We start from the raw sequence: 20,462 nt of genomic DNA on the forward strand, positions 1-20,462 counted from the left end.
TCTTTGAAAATGTATTTATATCAAAGAACTTATTGCTTTATTTTTGTGAAGAAATAATGCATGGTAGTTACTATTTTTCCATTCACTGTCAGGTGTTAGCAAACAGGTATGAAGTGAGTGCTCCAATCAAGCCAAACTTGCTTGAACATCCCTAACCAACAGCATAAAACACTCACATAAACAACAGGTGTAACTTAATTAAGATGATCTCTTATTGAAAGATTGCTGAATGAGATGAATGATGTAGTGAAATAGAGCTCAAGAAGACCTTGCTGGAAAAGTTATTTTTTTCCACTACATTTACTGACAATGTTGAACAAGACTTGACTGTGGACCTCACAAGAGAGCAAGAGATTTGATTATAACATTAAAAGGGGCTCAGTTTAACGAATTACTCCAGGTATCAACTGCTGGCAACATTAGAAAGTGAAATCGCTCAATTTGGAACAAGAGACAATCTAGCAGTAGATGGAAAGAACTAATAAGAAGAAAATAAGTATGCAGAGAAGATAGTGAGAAATTGATGGAATTATTATCAAATTTGTAAAAAGCAACACAGAAATGGAAGAGGTAGCCTATAATTAAATAATAATAATAAAAAAGAGACATTAAAGCTGAAAGAGAAAACAAACTACAGTCCCATCATACATTTAATCATGTGTCACCTGTTAATTTGAAGATAGTTTTCAATGTTTGGAAAGCAATAGTAACAACCATTTCTTGCTTTCCAAGACATATTTGTTGGCCACAAAAACTTTCCATATGACAAAATATTGAAGTCTCACTTACACACACAATTGTATCCATGAATAAATCCAGTTGAAACATATAAAATGCACTAGCCCATTACTCTATAATGCGTGAGTCACAAACAAGCTGAACAGAAGAAAATAAAATTACCTATCTACTGACTGTTCTGACATAGATGTTCAGTGGGGTTTTAAAGTCAAAAAGTTTTATCCAATATTCAGAATGTTTTGCTGTCAACAGATTAGGGGGATGTTTTGAATATAGAAGATAACTAAATCAATCTGTGGGCAATGCTGACATAAATATGTCAAGCCACTTGTCTCTTGAAAAGAGTGCTCAGCAGTAAGAATCTCAGTTTCATATTTTCCAGAGGATGGGGTTTTGATCTGATATGTGTGTAGAACACACTAAATGTTATGTTACTTAAATATCTTCTGGTTATTAATGCTATTATATTACATGTTAATAAAATATATATGAAAACATAAAGAAGCTGCTTGGTTGACATGTAACCTAACAAAATGTAGCAGCCATGCAGCTGCAAGCTTGCAATAATTCCTTCACTAGTGGAACAATGAAGGCAAATTCTTCATATCCAAAATTTCTTACCACAAAATATTTATTGTTACAAAATTTCTGTCCTTTATCATTTACACATTGTTCAAAGTGTCTAACCATAAAATAGGAACATCATCATTTCCCAAAGTTAATATCTGATGATAAATTTCTTTCTTATATTTACAAAAATCTAAAACCAAACACATAAGTCATAAATATTTAAGTCAGTCAATGTAAACAGTCATACAGATTTCTCTACTAAAATATACTTTGGTCATACAAAATTGTAGGCTAATATTTTACAGTTTAAAAAATAGGAGAAAAAATGAGAGTAACTAATCATGACTGGTATTTGCTCGTGAAGAAAGAGCCATCACTTTGCGGCTCAAGCGAGCATTGTGCTCACGAAGGTGTGTTATTACATCTGCCTGGCGTTCTAGAAGATCTTGCAGATGATCACTGTGTATCCTGCAGGTCAAAAGAATCTAAATTAATTTCAATACAGAAGATGCTGAAGCAAGGAATGTACATCAATCATTTGAATACAATTTTTAGTTACCAAGATTCCATCCTATAATGCATTCCATACCCTCCTCTTCCCCCCAAAAAGAAGGAAATTTCTTCTGGATGTATTAAAATTACATCTTGGACTCCTTACCTTTCATTTGTTCTACCTATCTCTTGATTTATTGAATTCCATTTTGCTTTACACAAATGTATCTTCATATACTTCTCTAAGCTTAAGTGCAAGCCATTCAGAAAAAAAAGTAGAAGAACCTGTACTTAAGGAATTAGAGTCCCTACTTAACTGGAATTATTTAGTGCAGTATTATTTCATTATATCTGCCTAAAGACTGCTCCCTCATTCATTAACATTATTTGCTCCAATGTATTACATTATATCTCCCTAAAGATGGCTGTTTCAACATTCTTTCATTTTTTTTCTGTGTTCTTTCAGAATCCAGCAGGAATTTCAGTTTCAACACAATGAAGTTAGTGTCAATGCCGCCTAGTGCAAGACTTCCGTTTAAAGAGGGTAAGAAAGAGGCTGGACAAGAAGTATCATACCACTGTATGCCTCAAGCTCTTTCTCATGCACTGTCCTCACTCACTCACATTACAATATTGTATCAATACCAGAATGATGCTGAAGATGTTTAAAAATATATCTATAGCCATATTCTGCAAACTACTGATATGAGAGTAGAAAGAAGCATATGTTATGCTACTGTTGTTTGCAATGATGATATATTTGTGTATATAGGGTGACTTTTTTCACCATGTACAAACTCTAGGAATCAATCAATGTGAGGATATGGAACAAAAAGAGGCGTAATGAACTTATGTCTGGAAATGCATAGTTTCCATGCTAGAGACCATTCATTCAGTCATGCATTGTTACAGAGACTGTGGTCTAATATGTGCTGTACCATGCAGCCACAGTTACAGTATGTGTTGAAAATGGTTTCCATGTACCTCAATGCATGCGTGTATGCACCATAGCGTGTTCTGTCTGACACGTTCACATTGGCTAGGCTGCATCTGAACAGTGTCAAAGCCAGCATGAATATGCTGCTCCAGTGTCTCCACATCTGCAATGGGCTCTGCATACACAATACTTTTGAGATGGCCCCATAACCAGAAATCGCAAGGGTTGAGATCTGTCAAATGAGCAGGCCATGCAACTGGGCCCCCTTGTCCAATCCACTGACCACGGAAGACACAATGGAGATGCGCCTGGATGTTAATGGTGAAGTGGGCTGGAGCACCATCAGGTAGCGGCCACATAACCTTTCAAATTATCAATGGCGCATCTTCCAGCAGGCATGGCAAAATAATTCACAAGAAATGTCAATAGTTCTGGCCTGCTATGTGACATGGGAGGAAGACCAGTCCCAAAATATGGTCGCTAATTATTCCAGCCTATATATTCTGGCTGCACTGAGGCTGATGATTCACTTCATCATATCATGGGGGTTCTTCATACTATTCCACAGATGACTGTTACTAAAACTGAAGATACAACTCTGCATAAAGGTGGCCTTATCTGTGAATAGGTTGGATGACACAAATCCTGAAATCATGGTTACCTGATGAAGAAACCAATAACAAAATTGCTCCTGATGTGGAAAGTCTGTCACTAGTAGGACCTGCACAAGGTGTAAGTGATAAGAGAAGTAACAGTTGTGGAGAATGTTCCACAAGGTCATCTGGCTTACCTTGTACTGGCAGGCCAACTGCCTGGTACTGACATGGTGGTCGCCTTCCACAGTGTTAATCACATTTTCCTTTTCCTTTCGGGTACGCCCTTCTTGATTTCCAACTTCCTGAAGCAGCCCTGTCTCAGACAAGCAGCAAAACACTATTGCAAACATTCAATGCTGTGGCTGTTATTGGCGGGGATAAGTCTCCTGATACAGTCTTGCTGGTTGCTGTCCATTGCCATTTGCCTTTCCCTAAGTACACACCATGTCAGCAAGTTCTCGATTTGAATATGGAATCATTGTATGCAACGTTGTATCACATCCACTACAAGGTGAGTCAGAAAAAGAACTGAATCAGACACATCACTACCAATTACTATGGCAGGAGAGGATGCTAGGACATGATGTATGAGGAACAGTACCATTCTCTAGGAGGAAACCATTGCATACTGTAACTGTGGCTGCATGGTACAGTGCATATTAGACCACAGTCTCTGCAACATGATTGAATACATGGTCTCTAGAATGGAAACCATGCATTTCCAGGCATAAGTTCAAGAGACCTTTCTTGTTCTGTATCCTCTCATTGATCAATCCTTATAGTTTGTACACAGTGGAAGAATCACCCTGTATAGGGCCAATTTTCTCCACTCTGGACATATATAAAATGGCTGTAAATATAAAACTTACTGAACACACAGAGAAGGAACCACTTTTCAAATAGTTGCTGCTTTTCCAGCCACAAGTCAGCAAGTAGTGTGGTAGAAATAGTTCCCCTGTTAAGGAGTGTCTCTTCAATATTTTGAAGGCCAATACAGAGAGAGAGAGAGAGAGAGAGAGAGAGAGAGAGAGAGAGAGAACAAGGAATGGAACAAAATATATTTTTTGTAAAACTTATTTACGATGTCATTCAAATCACTTTTATAGACAATATTTGTCAAGGCATGATCATTAGTGATGACTTATCACTTATGAAGTTCACTGAAATGTCCACAAGTTCACATGTCAGCACAAATAGAATTGCGGCAACCTTCTGCGTTACCATTTGTCATGTACCAGCTCCTCCACCATTGCTATTACAATGCTTTATGAGGCACAGACATGAGACTTGCTATTCAATTCATGCTCGTCAGTGCCACATGACGCAGGGCCATCCGCCACATGGCGGCGTGATCAAACATTAGAGAACAGCATCGCATCACGGCCTCATGAGCTGAGGAATATCAGTGACGCTGTGGCTCACCAACAAACAAACTACTCTCTCTCTCTCCCTCTCATTTCCCTATTGTACTTCAATATAGTTACTTACTTGGAGTCTGCTCTCGGGAACTAAAAGTGAATTGTTTTGTGAACTTGGGCTAGACTGTACTCTGGAACTTGTATGGAACATCAGATATGTGTTCTCATTAAAACTATTGGGTCTTCGCATGTATACTTAGCTGTGGTTGGGTTACTACACTGACAATGACAGTGTTTGGGCTTTTGTGTGTCTTTATTGCTGATTCAACAATGACAGTTAGTGTGTCCTTTGTGGTGGTACTTCAAAGTTTATTTCAACAGCAACAGGAGAGCCAGTAGTGCTAGGAACTGCAACTGCAAGAACACATGGTTCTGCGGGACAGCATGTTGATGGGACTACTGGCCCAACCACAACAGCTTCCAGCACATCTGCCTCCCTTCCATGCTTACAATGAGTCTGCAGAGGATTGGGAGGCATACAAAAAACAGTTACAGCAGCATTTTGCCATCTACGAGGTAACTGATCCCGATAACATTAAAGCTCATTTTCTGTCATGGATTATTCTCCACATGCATCACTTGTTAGGCAAGTTGGCTCTGCTTCAGGAATCCACTTCCCTTTCATTTGATGAAATGTGCTGCTTACTGCCAGCATGCTGATGTTATTTATTTGAGGGTGGAGTTCTATCGTGCAGCAAGCAACCTCACCAAACGTATTGTGCTTGGACAGTGGAATTACAGGATCTTAGTCAAAAGTGGTGATTTTTTGCCACTCAATATAAAAAGTCTTACACTGACACTATGGTCAAGGATTCTATCATTAGGTTGGACCCCTACAAAGAGGTTCACCAATGGGTGCTGCAATTTGAAGACCCAATCTCGAAGAAGTACTTTCTGTTGCTCATTTGTTTGACATTTCCCATGTGGTGGGTTGCCAATTGGAATCCAGGGCAGAAATGGCCACAGTAAACAGTGCCGACAGCAGACGCTTAGGTTCTGGCATGTCATCCGAGGTAAAACTGTGGCAGTGCAGCATGCCCATAAGTCACATTCCACACGTCTGCAGTGGGCTGCTCCCCACAAGCTCCTTGCTTTTTGCCCAACTTGTTTAGTTCATTATGTCTGGTCTGACTGCCTAAAGTGTTGGTCTTCCTGCTGTAACTATCGGAAGAAGGGACACATTTGGCAGTGAGTGATTCTCTGCCCATTTGCTCTGCAGCCTCGGCTCCCCACTGCACGGACGTCAATGTTGTCAGCCCTATGGTGACATCCTTGTGGCAGTATCCAATAGTTGCATACTATTGTGCATATCAAAGGGAAGCCACTTCATTTGCAAATCAACACTGGCACCACGGCTTCTCTCATTAATTATCACACATATGTGCACCTCAGTGAACTGTCACTGTCACCAACGACGCATCATCTTGTAAGCCGGAGCAGGCAACATATCCCCATACTTGAGCAATTTATGGCAGACACAGCATGCAAGACTGTGGTTCACCTATTAACCTTTCTTGTGGTGAACAGTGCCTCCACTGACAACTTGTTTGACTTGGGTGCTTTCATGGCCTATGACTTTACAGTCTCCGATTTGGTTCGCCTGTTTTCCAAACTAGTGCTGTACAAGGAACTTTAAGAACTCTGCAAGGCATTTTCGTATATTTTTTTTTTTTTTGCCTGGACTTGGCAAAGTTAAGGACTTTCCTGCTTGTATTACCCTTAAACCAACGGCATAGCCTCGTTGTTTTTTGGACATGGCTGTACTGCTAGCAATTCATGACCAGGTCGAGCAGGACCTAGGCAGTTTGACAGCTTTGGATATGATTGAATCTGTTCCATTCAGCCAATGGGCTATGCCACTGGTGATCATCAAGAATCCATCTTTCAAGCTCTGTATCTGTGGTGATTTTAAAGTGACAGTCAATGCTCAAGTGGTGACACACCCCATCCTGTATCCAGATGAATTGGTGGTGAAACTCACAGGGATCATTATTTTTCAAAAATAGATCTTTCTAAGGCATATTTGCAGCTTCTATTAGATGAGGCACCTCAGCAGTTCCTGGTAGTCAATGGATTGTACAAATACAAATGGTTAGTCTTTGGCAAGTGCACCGGCACTTTTTAAATGTTCCTTCAAGCAACTCACTAGACACATTCCTCGTTGTATTAACATCTGCATGATATTGTGGTCATTGTCCCTCCAGGGAGGAACATCTTCGGAACATTTGGCTTCTTTTTCAGAACCTACACAACATAGGTCTCAAGTGCAGACTGGATAAATCGTGCTTCTTTCCACTTCTATTGAATGCATTGGACACGTATTTTCCTGCCAGAGTATTCAGCTGACAGACAGTCACATCACTGCCATTATATACATTCAAAGCCCACAAATCTTAAAGGAACACTAGGTTTTTTTTTTTTTTTTTTGAAGGGGTGGGGGGAGGGGTCAAAATTGGTTATTATCATAAATTTAGCACATAAACTGCTGCCATTGCTTCTCCTCTAAATCAGTTACTGAAAAAGAGTGTACCTTTTATCTGAACAGCTGCCTATGACCAAGCATGCACTATACTGAAAGACAGTGTTCATTCAGCCTCTTGCTTAGCCATATTTAAGCTGGGTAAACATGTCTTCTTGGCTACGGATGCATCCCAGTTTGGGCTTGGGACTTTTGTTGTTCATCACAGTTTTAACCGTTCAGAGCAACCGATAGCTTTCACCTTAAAGATGCTCAGTGTGTCACAGCAAAATTATTTCCAAACTGAAGAGGGGGCCATCATCATTATTTATATGATCAAGAAATTTTATGTTTTTATACATGTTGTGGAGTTTCAACTTGTCATGGATAACGAGCTGCTCTTCACCCTCTTTAGCCACTTGGCATATCTACTGGACACGACAGACCACAAGCTGCAATTATGGGGGCCCTGTTTCTCAGCTGTTACAGTTATGAGATCCACTTCCACCTGATGGCTCAGCACTTCAACGCAGATGCCCTCTCTTGTTTCCTATTGGTTCTGGCCCCTGCATTGACCAGAAAGAAATCCTATATTTTTATTTCGATGAGGAAGCTGAGCAGGCAGTGGATGACTTTCCTCCAAAGAGCTCACATATTGCTGACATCGTTAGCACAGATTCTTTTTCATCAGGCGAGGCAGCGTATCGAGGTAGGGTGGCCAGAATGGTCTCCAGCATGGGCCTAGGACCCCGCCCCTTAATTATTTTATGCTGTTCTACAAACTGATTCTTATTAACAGTGTGATGTTGTTGATGATGGAGCACACCGTGTTAAAGGTGGTCAATCTCGCATCCCTCCAGAGTGACATCCTTCAGTCCTTCATCACAACCACTGGGGAGCATCACCCATGAAGATGCTTGCTCGCTGCTATGCCAGACTTGTAGCCAGATGTCAAACGACAAAATGAACACAGTTGTGTTTCCAAATTTAAAGTTCATCAAGACACTCTCCTGTGATGTTATTTGCTGGCATCCATGCAGCCACGGAAACAAGTTCACTTAGATTATGCTGGCCACTTCTTGGAAGCATTTTGATTGATAGTCGTGGATGCATACTCCAGCTTCCCATACATCATCAACTGCTGCCCCCCGATGACAGAGTCTCATATCTTTTCCATTGAAGATCTTCTCCACACACTGGTGACAGGTAACGAGCTGCAGTTAATTTCTCAGATCTTTCAAGAATTTTGTGGGCAGCACGGCATGCACCATATCAAGACACCTACATTGCAGCTGCGTCCATTGGGGAGACAGTGTCTTGTATGGACCTTTAAAGCACAGATAAAGAAATACATCAGGGACACTGCAATGGAAGAGGCACTTACATTCTTGCTTAGTTTCTACAGCTGGAGCTGCTGCATGGAAGCCAGTCACACACCTTGCTGCACCTCCTGCTGGTGACCTCTTGCCCACCTCCTGTGTCGCTGGGACCTCTGACTGGGTTTGTGCCTTCACTTGTTGTCAGTGATGTATTACAGCACTGGTCCATGGGAAATGGAGTCAGCATGTCTTTATACTACAGATGGAAGGCAGTCTGGAGGCCTGCCATTGCAATCAGTTACATCAGTGGGTGGAGGATGCACACACCCCGGCCCATCTCATACCTCCCACACCACTCCACTTCTCGGATCCTGATTTCCCGCTGTCTCCTCTTGGTCATACCCTTCCACTCTTGACTGGCCCCTTGCATTATGCTGCCCTTTGCTCCCAGCACTTCACCCGCTGTTTTTTACCAGCCCTCCACAGGAGGGGACTGGTGGCAGAAGATGTCCTTCCATGAGAGGAGACACTGAGTGGACTGCTGGAGGCACCTCAGCACATTCCTGCTCCTGCCTCTGAAGAACTGGATGTTCTCATGACTTCCGCTCCAGCAGTGGGGAACCTGGTGGCTGTCGGTGTGGCATTCGCCCATCGCAGAGTCATCAGTGTCAAAACCACTTACAGCCCTCCTCTCCAGTTGCTCCCAACAGAGAGATTCTGTCTGTGCCTTGCTTGGTGGCCTCTGATGCCTGAGAGGCAATGAACAGCACTTTCTTCACCACAGTAAATGGTGCAGTGTGGGAGTGAGGGGGAAGGGGAGGGTGGGATGCCTGGTTAGCACTGGCAGAATGTCTTCCTTGCCCCCCAAGGGAAGAGGACTGTGGTAACCCTCCATGTTACCACTTTATTAGCGCCACTACAACCACAATGCTGCATGAGCTGCCAGTGTGAGCCATCGCTACTGAACTTGCCTGTGCCAGTGCCAAGTGACATAGGGCCAGCTGCCAGGAGGTGGCATGATCAAACAGAGGACAGAGCACTGTCTTGCAACCTGTGTGTGCCACTGCCAATCAACACAACCATGGCTCACCAACACACAAACAAACAACATATAACACAAGAGCGAAGAGCTCTCTCTTTTATTTTGTTATTGTACTTCAAAGTAGTTACTTGGACTCTGCTCTCAGGAACTAACTGTGAATTGTATTGTGGACTCAGCATGGGCTGCACTCGGGAACTTGTATGGAGTGTCGAATTTGTGTTATAATTAAAACTGTAAGGACTCTTAAGTGCGTATTTACTTGCTATCATGGAAAAATCACTGTTTGTGTTTTAGAAGATTTCCACTGTGATTTAATCATTAATGTACAGTAGTTTTATCATAATATACACACTGATGAAATTAATCATGAGAATATGACTGGTCAGTGAAAGGACAGAAGATTAATGTTTAATGTCTTGTTCGTGAAATGCTCATTAAATACCGAGCACAAACTCATAGTGGATAACAATATAAAAGGCAATCAGCTGTGCTCTTTTCAAAGGAAACATCCTGGCATTTGCCTTCACTGATTCAGATAAATGACAATAAACCTAAGTCTGGGCAGATGGATGGAGTTTTGGACCCCACTACTCCCAAATGTGCATACTGTGTCAAAACCAATGCCCCACAATACTCAGGGGCGTAATACTGAGGCCCAATAGCTATAAATATACTGTATTATGATGGTTATATGAAATGAAAATAAAGGTGGTGTTGTGTGAGAAAAATTCACTATAGGTGTAAACTGTAACTTAATTTTTTAACTCCTAAGAAGCATATGCCATGGAACAAATATTGCATCTGCAAATATGTTGACTTTTGATAACAGTTTAAGATACAGATTTCAAATTGTAGCTTACTAGTAAAAGCAAATGAATTTCTATTGCTGTTAAAATGGAATCTTAAAAAAGGCATAAAAACAAAGGGATTTTGAGGTGGGGAGGAGTAGTCTTCGAAACATACTTGTTATAATTTGCTTATGACTTTTCCTGTGTTTTGCATCATCATTTTTGTGTACTCATATTCACAGGTTGAGTCAAACCTTGAAAAATGCAATGTACTATTGAAAAATACTATGCTGTCAGAGACTGTGTGGTACTCAAAACATTAGCTACAAAGACATAGTTCATGATTCAGAAAGTGTATAGAAGTGAAAGCCTATAAAAACTGCTGTTTTGAGATGACACAAGTACTTCAAAGATGGTTAAGGGAGTGTGGGATGTGAACTCCATACAGGATGCACCATCCATCAGTGGGAACAGGGACAATGTGCAACATGCCTGTAATATATGGAACTCAGCCCAGTGGTAAGCCTTCAAAATGATCACAGACCACACAGGAATTGATAAAATGACTGTGCACACCATCTTTGCCCAGGATTTACAGATGAAAAAAATCTGTGTCAAGCTCATCCCAAAACAATTGACACATGACTGAAGGCAAAACTGTGTGCTTCTTTGTGAAGTTCTTTTACAGTGCCTTGAAAGGAAACTTCAATTTTTTTGACAATGTGATAACTGCTATAAAATGTGGGTTTCTGAATACAACCTCCAAATAGCACACACTAGCATCCTCTCACTAAACAAAGACTCGAATGAGCAGTTCAAAGGCCACAGTCATGGTCTTCTTTGATGCGAAAGGTGTGGTCCATCATGAATCTGTACATGAGGGCCAGAACATCATAGCTGCTTTAAGTGCTGCAAAAACTGAAGGGAAGGGTGAACTGAGAGATGCTAGATGCTATTCCCAATTGGATTTAGCCACTAAAGCTTTGATGTGCTGCTTGAGGGACATTTTGTAAAGGTTCTTCTGGGCACCTTTCAACTTGTCAGAAGTGTGTCAATGCTGAGGAGTCCTGCTTTGAAGAATTTTAATTGTTTGTAGCAATAGCTTCAGTATACAATTTTCCCCAAATTTGGACTCATTACTTTTTATAGACACCCTGTTTATAAAATTGACATTAGATGGAAGATATTAAAATCTGGAACATAATTAGCAAAGAAAAAATTCTCTACAACAAGAATTTTTTGTCAGAAAGGAGTGGAACAATATTCTGCAGCTCATTAAGGCTTTATGAACCACATTTCTGTAAGAGCCCACTTGATAGATAATGAATAGGACAATTTATAAATACACAGAGAATACTAAGTAAAAAAAGTCATGTACATACCTGTAACCAACTTCTGAAGCACTACGTTGTCCTGTTTCTCTTTGTAACAGCCATTCATCACGCTGCGCATCAGGTAGAGGACATTTCTTGTTAAAGTTGTACACCTTTCCTAGTGTGTGCAGAGATATTTTGCCATTACAGTATGCGTAATAATACAAATGAATGTATAAATGCTTTTACTTTTCAATGTTTCAAAGCACAGAGAAAGCAAATCAATATGAGGTCATTCTGAACCCCATTAGAACTACTTAATTTTCATAGTAAAAACTGGCTCCAAGTTTGCAAAGCAGATAAAAATGTAATTCAGTTATATACATTACTTTTGAATCTTATCCGAGCAGAAAAATCCGAAAGTGAATGCTAGGCAAAAGATTCAGGAAACAAAGATTTGTTTTGGATGCTAATTAGGAAAAAACTGCATAAGCAAATATGAGTAAGCTCGGATACTGTGATACAGAAGGACAACAAATATGTGTGGGGGACAGGGGAGCGGGAAATTAATGGGACTGTAGTCATAGTCTCACAAGTAATGATGAACAGTATAGTAACCATATGCAATGCAAATCTAAAGAAAGAATAACATGTCGAGAGAGGAAAACTCATCTTGTAACAAATCAGACACAAGCAAAGACGGATTGGAGATTGAGGTATTTTGAGAGTAGGTTAAACCAAGTAATTGAGGAAAGTTAACAAAACAAAAGCATCCAGTATGAATTTTCACTCTGTAGCGAGTGAGCACCAATTTGAAACTTCCTTGCAGAGTAAAACTATGTGCTGGACCAAGATTCGAGCCTGGGATATTTGTTTTTCTGAGCAACTGCTGTACCAACAGCTATCCAAGCACAACTCATGTGCTGCCCTCACAGCTTTACTTATGGGTCATGAGTCATAGTTGGAGAGCTCAGTCAGTAGAGTACTTGTCCATGAAAGGCAATGAGTCCAGATTTGAGTTCCGATCCGATACACAGTTTCAATCTACTGGGAAATTTCTAAATAAAAGTAGATGACAATGATGATACAAACAGATATGAAACTAAATTAAACATTTACTGTCGTATGAAACACTACTAACAATTTTAGATCTGCAAATACGCTTCTCGGGTTTGCCACCAGATCGTATTGTGTAACTCGCACAAATTTCATCGATGCAACTGCTCGACATCATCAGGTGGTGATAACTGCTGCTGTCACTGCTGCAGGGTGTGGCTGATGATAACTGCATGGCAGCGTCGGAATTATGCTGGGAGCAGGCAATACGTGTGCGCAGGAAGATGCTCGTAGTTGGGGAAAAGTGGCACTCCTGGTGCCCCTGCTGGAACCCGCTGGGAGATGGCCAACGACATACACGAGTTTGACAAGTTGTGTAATAAGAGAGGTAGATTGCCGTGCACTATGGCATTTTTATTGAGATGCCATGACAAGCAAACTGTCCCAATGTTTGCTAAATTTAAAACATAATATTGAGTCTGTGGCCGCTGTTAGAATTAAATGACATGCGAGTGTAGTCCTAGTGAGAGAGAGGGTACGTTATACAAGACGGGAACTGCACATGGTGTCCACAAAATTACTATCACTGCATCTGAAGATCTTTTCAAAACTCTCAGCATTATTCTGGGATTGCATAGATAACACTACCTGGGTGCCAGCTGACTGGTCAAAACAACAGGCTAAGGGCCGCCAAATGACCAAGTATTACCATCTCGAGACCCAACAGCAAGAAGGGAATGCACCACGCCAACGCACCGTGTTTAATCTCATGGATAGAATCCTGGATGATGCAGCTGTTGCATTGCTCAAGAAAGGTTTGAACTATGCACCAACACCACGGACAGCTCCAATCAGAGATCTCATAGCTGGCATAGAACAGGCAATGTTCAAGGTTCCCAGTGACGTTGCAGAAGAGATTAGGAGGCACACCCGCCAAATTTTAACATGAGCCCCACCGAGCAAGTTCAACATCAGCTCAGCAGAAAGGAAGTCTCTATGAGACTTGAGAGCAGACAAAGGACTCATCATTTTACCTGTCGACAAGGGGAACGCCATCATCGTCCTCTCAAGAGTTTAATACAACAGCAAGGAGGTGCTGCTCGACAATCCTGCCTATCGCAAGCTAAGAGAGGATCCGACTGACAAAATCCAGAGAAAAACATTAGATCTTCTCCAGAAGAGTTCTATTCCTTCTAAACTGACCAAAGCCTTCGCTAACAGGCTGCAGTTCCCCCAAGACTACAGTCTACCTGAGACACACAAGGATGGGGCACCTCTTCACCCAATATTGAGCAACATTGGAGCTCCTACATATTTTCTGGCCAAAGATCTTACTACACTGTTGGGACCTCTCATAGGCAAGTGTGATCACTATATCCGGAATTCAGAGGACTTCATAGGACACCTGAAGAGACTCAAGCTACAAATATCACATATTTTGGTTAGTTTTGATGTTATATCTTTGTTTATGAAAGTACCTCTGCAGGACTTGTTAGAGCTTATCAGCAGCCAGTTTTAGAGAGAGATTGTAGCATTATTTAAACATGTGCTTACCTCAACTTATTTCTTATTCAGTGAGCAAGTGGACGGTGTTGCCAAGGGGAGTCCTCTGTCTCCCTTGGTGGCCAACTATTTTATGTAAGACTTTGAGGAAAAAGCACTGCAGTCGGCAAGTCTCAAACCTTCTTGTTTCTGGTGGTATGTAGTTGATACTTTTGTGGGTGTGGCCCGATGAAATAGAGACATTATCTGTGTTTCTCCGGCATCTCAACTCACTCCATCCCAATCTACAGTTCACAATGGAAGTGGAAAAGGGTGGCATCTTATCACTCCTGGATATCTTAGTCAGCAGAAAAGCTGATGGTACACTGGGACACAGCGTCTATCACAAATCAACTCATACGGAGCTATATTTGCAGGTCACATGTTGCCATCATCCTGCGCAACGTGGTAGTATCCTAAGCTCTTTGGTGCACAGAGTACTCAGATGCCGACAGTCTACCTGGTTAGCTACAACACCTGAGAATGGTATTCCAACAGAATGGCTATTCCGATAGGCAGATATGCCATGCATTCTGTTCTAAGCAAACTTGAAGCAGGGATGTAAATGAAGATGTGGAGGCACCAACTGCAACAGTGTTCTTGCCCTATTTTGGTGGCATGTCTTCGAGAATAGAAAGAATCCTCAAAAAGCATGACATCAAGTGTGTTTTTTGGCCACCAGCAAAATTTAGCAATTTATTGTGCTTGGTCAAAGATGACCTTGGCATCAGGAAACACTGTGTGTATAAAATCCCATGCCAATGTGGAAAATCTTATACTGAACAGACATGCCAAACCATGCAAGAACGTTGCGTTGAACACCATTGTCATACATGCCTGAGGCAAGCTGATAAATCAGCAGTAGCAGAGCATTGCCTAGACACAGGACATCATATGATTTATGAACAGGCAGAAATTTTATTCCCAGTATCATCTTTCTGGGACTGTGTTGTTAAGGAAGCCATAGATATCCATACGGCGGACAATCTTATCAACAGGGATGCAGTTTTCAACTAAGCACCACCTGGAATCTAGCACTGGCTGCCATGAAATCAAAACATGGAACACAAGAACTTCCAATTCATCAAGTGATGCAATGCGCAACTGAGATTTAGTTCAGACTTTAACTGCAGGAGCATCTGGCAGCACAGTCTTTGCCCATAGTGCATGCACAGATGGCCTTTCTGCGGCTCCCAGCAGGGGGCACCAGAAGCACCGCTTTCCTCCAACTACGAGCATCTTCCTGCGCACGCATATTGCCTACTCCTGGCATGATAAATTCCGACGTCGCTGCGTGATTATCATCAGTCATGCCCTGCAGCAGTGACAGCAGCAGCTACTACCACCTGTTGATGTCGAGCAGTTGTACTGGTGAAATATTGTGTGAGTCACACAATATGATCTGGCGGCAAACCCGAGAAGCATATTTGCAACATATCCATTGGAAAGCATGAAAAGTCACAATTTTAGATCTGCTTATATGACCTTAGCATTGACTGTCAGCATTTAAGGATATTTTAAATGACACATTTCACATAACTGGCAAGAAAACAATTAGGTCAGTGGATCAAGAAAACAGATTGTGCTCCTTGTAGATTCTATCGCCCGCTGCTGCAATGTGCTACTAAACATTGATATTGCTTGCTAGAGAGGTGGAGCTAATCTTAAAAGATCAAATCTTGTCAACAGAAGATTTTTTTTTTTCAGCAGAATTTGACCAATATGAAGAGCAGAGGTGATAGCTTTCAGTTCCTGGTCTTCAGACAGTGCATCAATTCATTGGGTTTAGTTCCAAAACTATGCAGCGCCTCATGGAGTGAAGGCATGTGATTCTGTGATTCATCCATCAGACTGTTACATAACACTCACTGACCCCTTGCTGCTACAAGGAGTCTGTTTTTCATGTTTTCCTTAATCATCAATTATACAAACACAGCTACCTACACTAAAAAGTTAAACGTAAGATACAACAATCACACATTATGTTAGATTTAATTACACTGATTTTGATGGTGAACAGTTGGTCCCTGCACCACGTGTTGATTCCTGCAGTTGTTCAGGCATTTTGTCAGTTTTCTAGTGCTGCAACTTTTCTACATGCAACAACATAGTCCTGAAATAGCATCATGGAGTTTCCTACATCATCCCAGATTTGTGTGTGTGTGTGTTTGTGTGTAGTAAAAACCCCAAAACACTCCCTTGGCGTACTCTCAAAGTTACCATTATTAGCTGACGATTTGGTCCCACTAAGAAAGGTGTGCTGAATTCTACCTGTATCTACTAGGAAGTCCTGATTTCACTCGAAAAATCACACAACCCTTCATGAAAATACGAACCATCTGTGCCGTTTTCCACTGACAATTTTAGCTGATTTTCTCTTTCACAATCCCTTATCTTGTTGTTCGACATTTCCTTGTTTGTCTAGTGACAAAGTGGAAACTTTACTACAGTCTTCTGAGGTGAAACAGTTTCAGAAGACTGAATTCACTGTTTTGACCTTCTACCCATAATCTTCAGTTTGGTGCCACTATGATTATAAGTGACTGACTAAGCGATTTTCATCCATTGATTGATTTCATTTGCATCCAAACCTTCTTTTAATTTCTCAGCAGACCAGTTAATAAAATTTTACTTTTGAATTCTCTGAATGCTTCTCCAATTGCTCTCATTACATGCATTTTGGGTTGATTCAGTTATTGTTTTTCAGTGTGCCAAAGACTTCAAACATGGCTATTGAACCAACGTGAGTTCCTCCCATCTCTCACAACCTTACATAACACAAACATGTTGAAATGAATCTCATACATGCAGTTATAGAAAAAGTATTCATACACTGTTGTTTATGTAGAATAACTTCGTTTATTAGAACTAGAGGTCACAACCAGAGATCTTATTTGGTAAACTAGCAGTATGGGGTTTCCTTCTTAATCTGAACACAGAAAAGGATTAACAAAATCAGCCTTCTGCAGAAAGTAAATTAAAATCTGTACAGCGGGGTTCACACTGCGGGGAAGAAAGTATTCATAAATACAAAGAAAATTACAAAGTACTTAAATATAATTACAATGTTAATACTGTGTACGCATTCCTCTTCTATGTACCACTTTTGTTAACCTCTTTGGCATGAAATCAGGCAGTTTCTTGGTAGCCTCTGATGTAATATTTTGCCATTCTTGTTGTAGACATTGTTTCAGGGCAGTATTACTTTGTATTTCATGTTATATGACCATTCTTTCAAGTTTATGTCAAAGATGTTCAACTGGATTAAGGTTTGCAGTGTCTGGGAAACTTGAGAACATGGGGACTATGGTACCACAGTTAAACAATTTTCACTGTATGCTTAGGGACACTGTCTTGTTGAAGGTAGTAATCTGTGCCTAAGCTCAAGATGTCAACAATTTTTCATATTTTCCTTTAGGGTATTTAAATACTGAAATCTAGTCATGCTGCCTTCAACAAAAACAAGCTTCCCAACACCAGTTCCTCCAACACTGCTTTACTGTGAGCTGAATGTGTTTGGGATCCAGCTCAGTATTTGGCTGGCCAAACACCAAAATTCTGCCATCATTTAAAAATATCGCCGGTGAAGAAACAATACCGTGTGACTGACAGCTTCTTGGTTTTGCGTTTTTCTGCCACTTCATATCCTTGAGTCTCAATGCACCTACTCTTACAGCCAGAATGCCGATTTTTTTAAAATTATCTACATAAAAAAAGTACTAACACAATACCACATATGTGGCACAGGGAGAAAAGTGCAAAGGAACAAAATACTGCATAACTAGATTGTTTTGCATGTAGTAAACAGTACCGTGTAAATGCAAAAGTGCGTGCAACCACAGCACATTGTTATTGCTTACTACATACCTTCCAGTGTTGGAATGTGGTTCCTTGGTTCTACTTGCAGTTCATGAAAATGGACATTGTTTTACAGGATGATCTCTTTACTTAGGAAGAAATTGTTTCCCAGCTGAACTTAGCCCATGAAAGTGGAGAATCATTCTTGAGAGTGACTGGCAGTGGTAAGAAAATTTTTTTATTACTTACCTCGCATTAACAGCAGTCTGCTAAAACTCTAAAATTTAGTAGTAACACAGCTGCTTTATATTAGTGCCACACTTCACTTATTGTGCATTTTAGTCCTTTCTGCTAAAAATGTTTTGAATACCCTCTTGATTACAGGCTCTCATGTAAATTCAGAATGACAAACAAGAGAGAACAGTAATGACAATGAAATTACAAGCAAAGAAGAAGAATTAATTTTGTATATGTGGTTCTCAGTCACTTTTTTTGGGTCATCTAATAACACAGGTAATTTTTTATTGTGAGCATAAGTGTTATAAATTATACAGTAATCATCTTCATCGTAAAGACTTAATTTGAAATTCAACTTGGGTCTGCTTAAGTTAATTTTTCAAACATTTCTCGTCTAGAAACTTCACTGACTGCATCCAAGAATGCTCAAAATGATACAGCAATCACAGTTGCCACTGGAGATGACAGTACTTCTTCACATTTATTGCTGCATGATGCTGCTGATTTTTTTCCATAAAATTCAGATAACTTGTTGGGAGTTGACGGAAGCAAGGATGTTGAAAGTGGAAGTCAAGAATTTTGTAGTGACTTAAGCAGTAACAGAAAAAGGAAATCTAAAGCCTGCCCTTAAGATTGGAAGAAAAACACCAACAAAACTCTGAGAATTTGCGGACAACTATATGTGGGATATAAAAGAAATTGTGGCAAAATTACTCATAACACTATACAAGAGGCATGAAAATTAGGTCCAATGTGTACTTCAAAGATGTGTCAGAAATAATTTTAAAAAAGTGTCATCAAATTTCTGCTGGTACAGGCAGGCAATTTTTAACACTTTCTGCGAAAAAATGTCATGGGAGCTGAGGAAGATTTACATAATCAATCCTGTGGACATAATTCCAATCAAATATCCAGGAAAGATCACTGGTGAATCCAGAACAAAAGGCAATCTGGTTTATTATCAGAGAAATAATACGGGAAAACATCAAGAATGCAAAAAAGCGTTTCTCATTACTCTTGGCAGTAAAGAATGGACAGTGAGATATTGGCTGGATAATTCCACAGCTGGGATGAGCCCTGATTCAGAATTGTCATGTTCCTGAATTAAACACATGAAGAAGAAAGATGAGGAAAACTTTTTAAAAGAATTCCTGGACTGTCTTCCGAAACTGCCATGACATTACTGCAGGAAGTACTCTTCCAAGCTGTACCTTGAGCCTAATGCAAGAAGCAAACAACAGCTGTATGGACTCTACACTGAAACATGTAGTAAAGAACAGGTTTCACCATTAAGTCGGGCTACCTTTAATTCGATTTTTGAAGACTGTAACTTAGCTCATTTTCCCCCAAGAAAGACCAGTGCGATTTGTCTTGTAGTTACTGGCTTAGAAACTTGAGTGAAGACACATGGAAGCAGCACATGCAATGGAAAGAGCAGGCAAGGTTGCAGGAAGATCTAAATAAGAAAAATGTGAAGCAAAGGCTCTGCATACTCTACAACATGGACTTACAGGAGGTAAAAGCAGCATCACCTTTACAGGCAAGTTCAGTTTATTATAAAACAAAATTTGCTGTCCATAACTTCACAGTGTATAATTTAGAAAGTCATGATGCAGTGTGTTACTGATCCCATGAAGCACAAGGTGAATTGACGTATTCAAGTTTTGTCTTGTGCATCGTGCACACACTATCCAAAACGATTAAGGAAAATCCTGTTCCAGTTATTTTGTATTCTGACAAACACTCTTTTACAATTAGCAATTGATTCAGGAGTACTGATTATGCAAAAGTTTTTGGAGAGAAGTCATTCTCAGATGGAATGTGACTCTGTTTACAGTTCCACTGAGTGCAAGATCAAAGTATGTGAAGTTACACTTCTTAGCCAATATGCCTTGATCCCTAAAGCGTCGAGAAGAAAGCCGCGACCTTACAAAGTCCATTACCTAGGTTACTCCTTTTTCACTAACTATGCAGAGAAAAGTTTGTGGCTGTATGACTCAATTAGGCCTGGAAGAGCTGCAAAGAATGAGCCAACAGTTACTGACCTGAGGGTGATACAGTACCATCCAAATGGTGGTATTTACTAAAAGAGCACTTTGAATGATGTGTGGCAAGAAATACCAATACGTCCAAGAAAAATTTCTGTAAAAGTTTGCTT

The 20,462-nt window shown here is 40.5% G+C and overlaps 1 protein-coding gene across 1 annotated transcript in view; it reads right to left on the reverse strand.

Annotated features, from left to right (window-relative positions):
* Positions 1-589: 589 nt before the first annotated feature.
* Positions 590-20,462, reverse strand: part of LOC126169503 (transmembrane protein 192) — a 43,006-nt gene continuing 23,133 nt past the window's right edge. Inside the window, exons 6-7 of the mRNA XM_049920647.1 lie at positions 11,741-11,849; positions 590-1,776 (exon numbers count right to left, since the gene is read on the reverse strand). Of these exons, the coding sequence (XP_049776604.1) occupies positions 1,644-1,776; positions 11,741-11,849 (242 nt within the window). The 3' untranslated portion in view covers positions 590-1,643. The remainder of the gene's footprint in view (positions 1,777-11,740; positions 11,850-20,462) is intronic.

The sequence above is a fragment of the Schistocerca cancellata genome, chromosome 1 (genome assembly GCF_023864275.1).
Source record: "Schistocerca cancellata isolate TAMUIC-IGC-003103 chromosome 1, iqSchCanc2.1, whole genome shotgun sequence".
In the NCBI taxonomy this organism is placed as follows: Eukaryota; Metazoa; Arthropoda; class Insecta; order Orthoptera; family Acrididae; genus Schistocerca; species Schistocerca cancellata.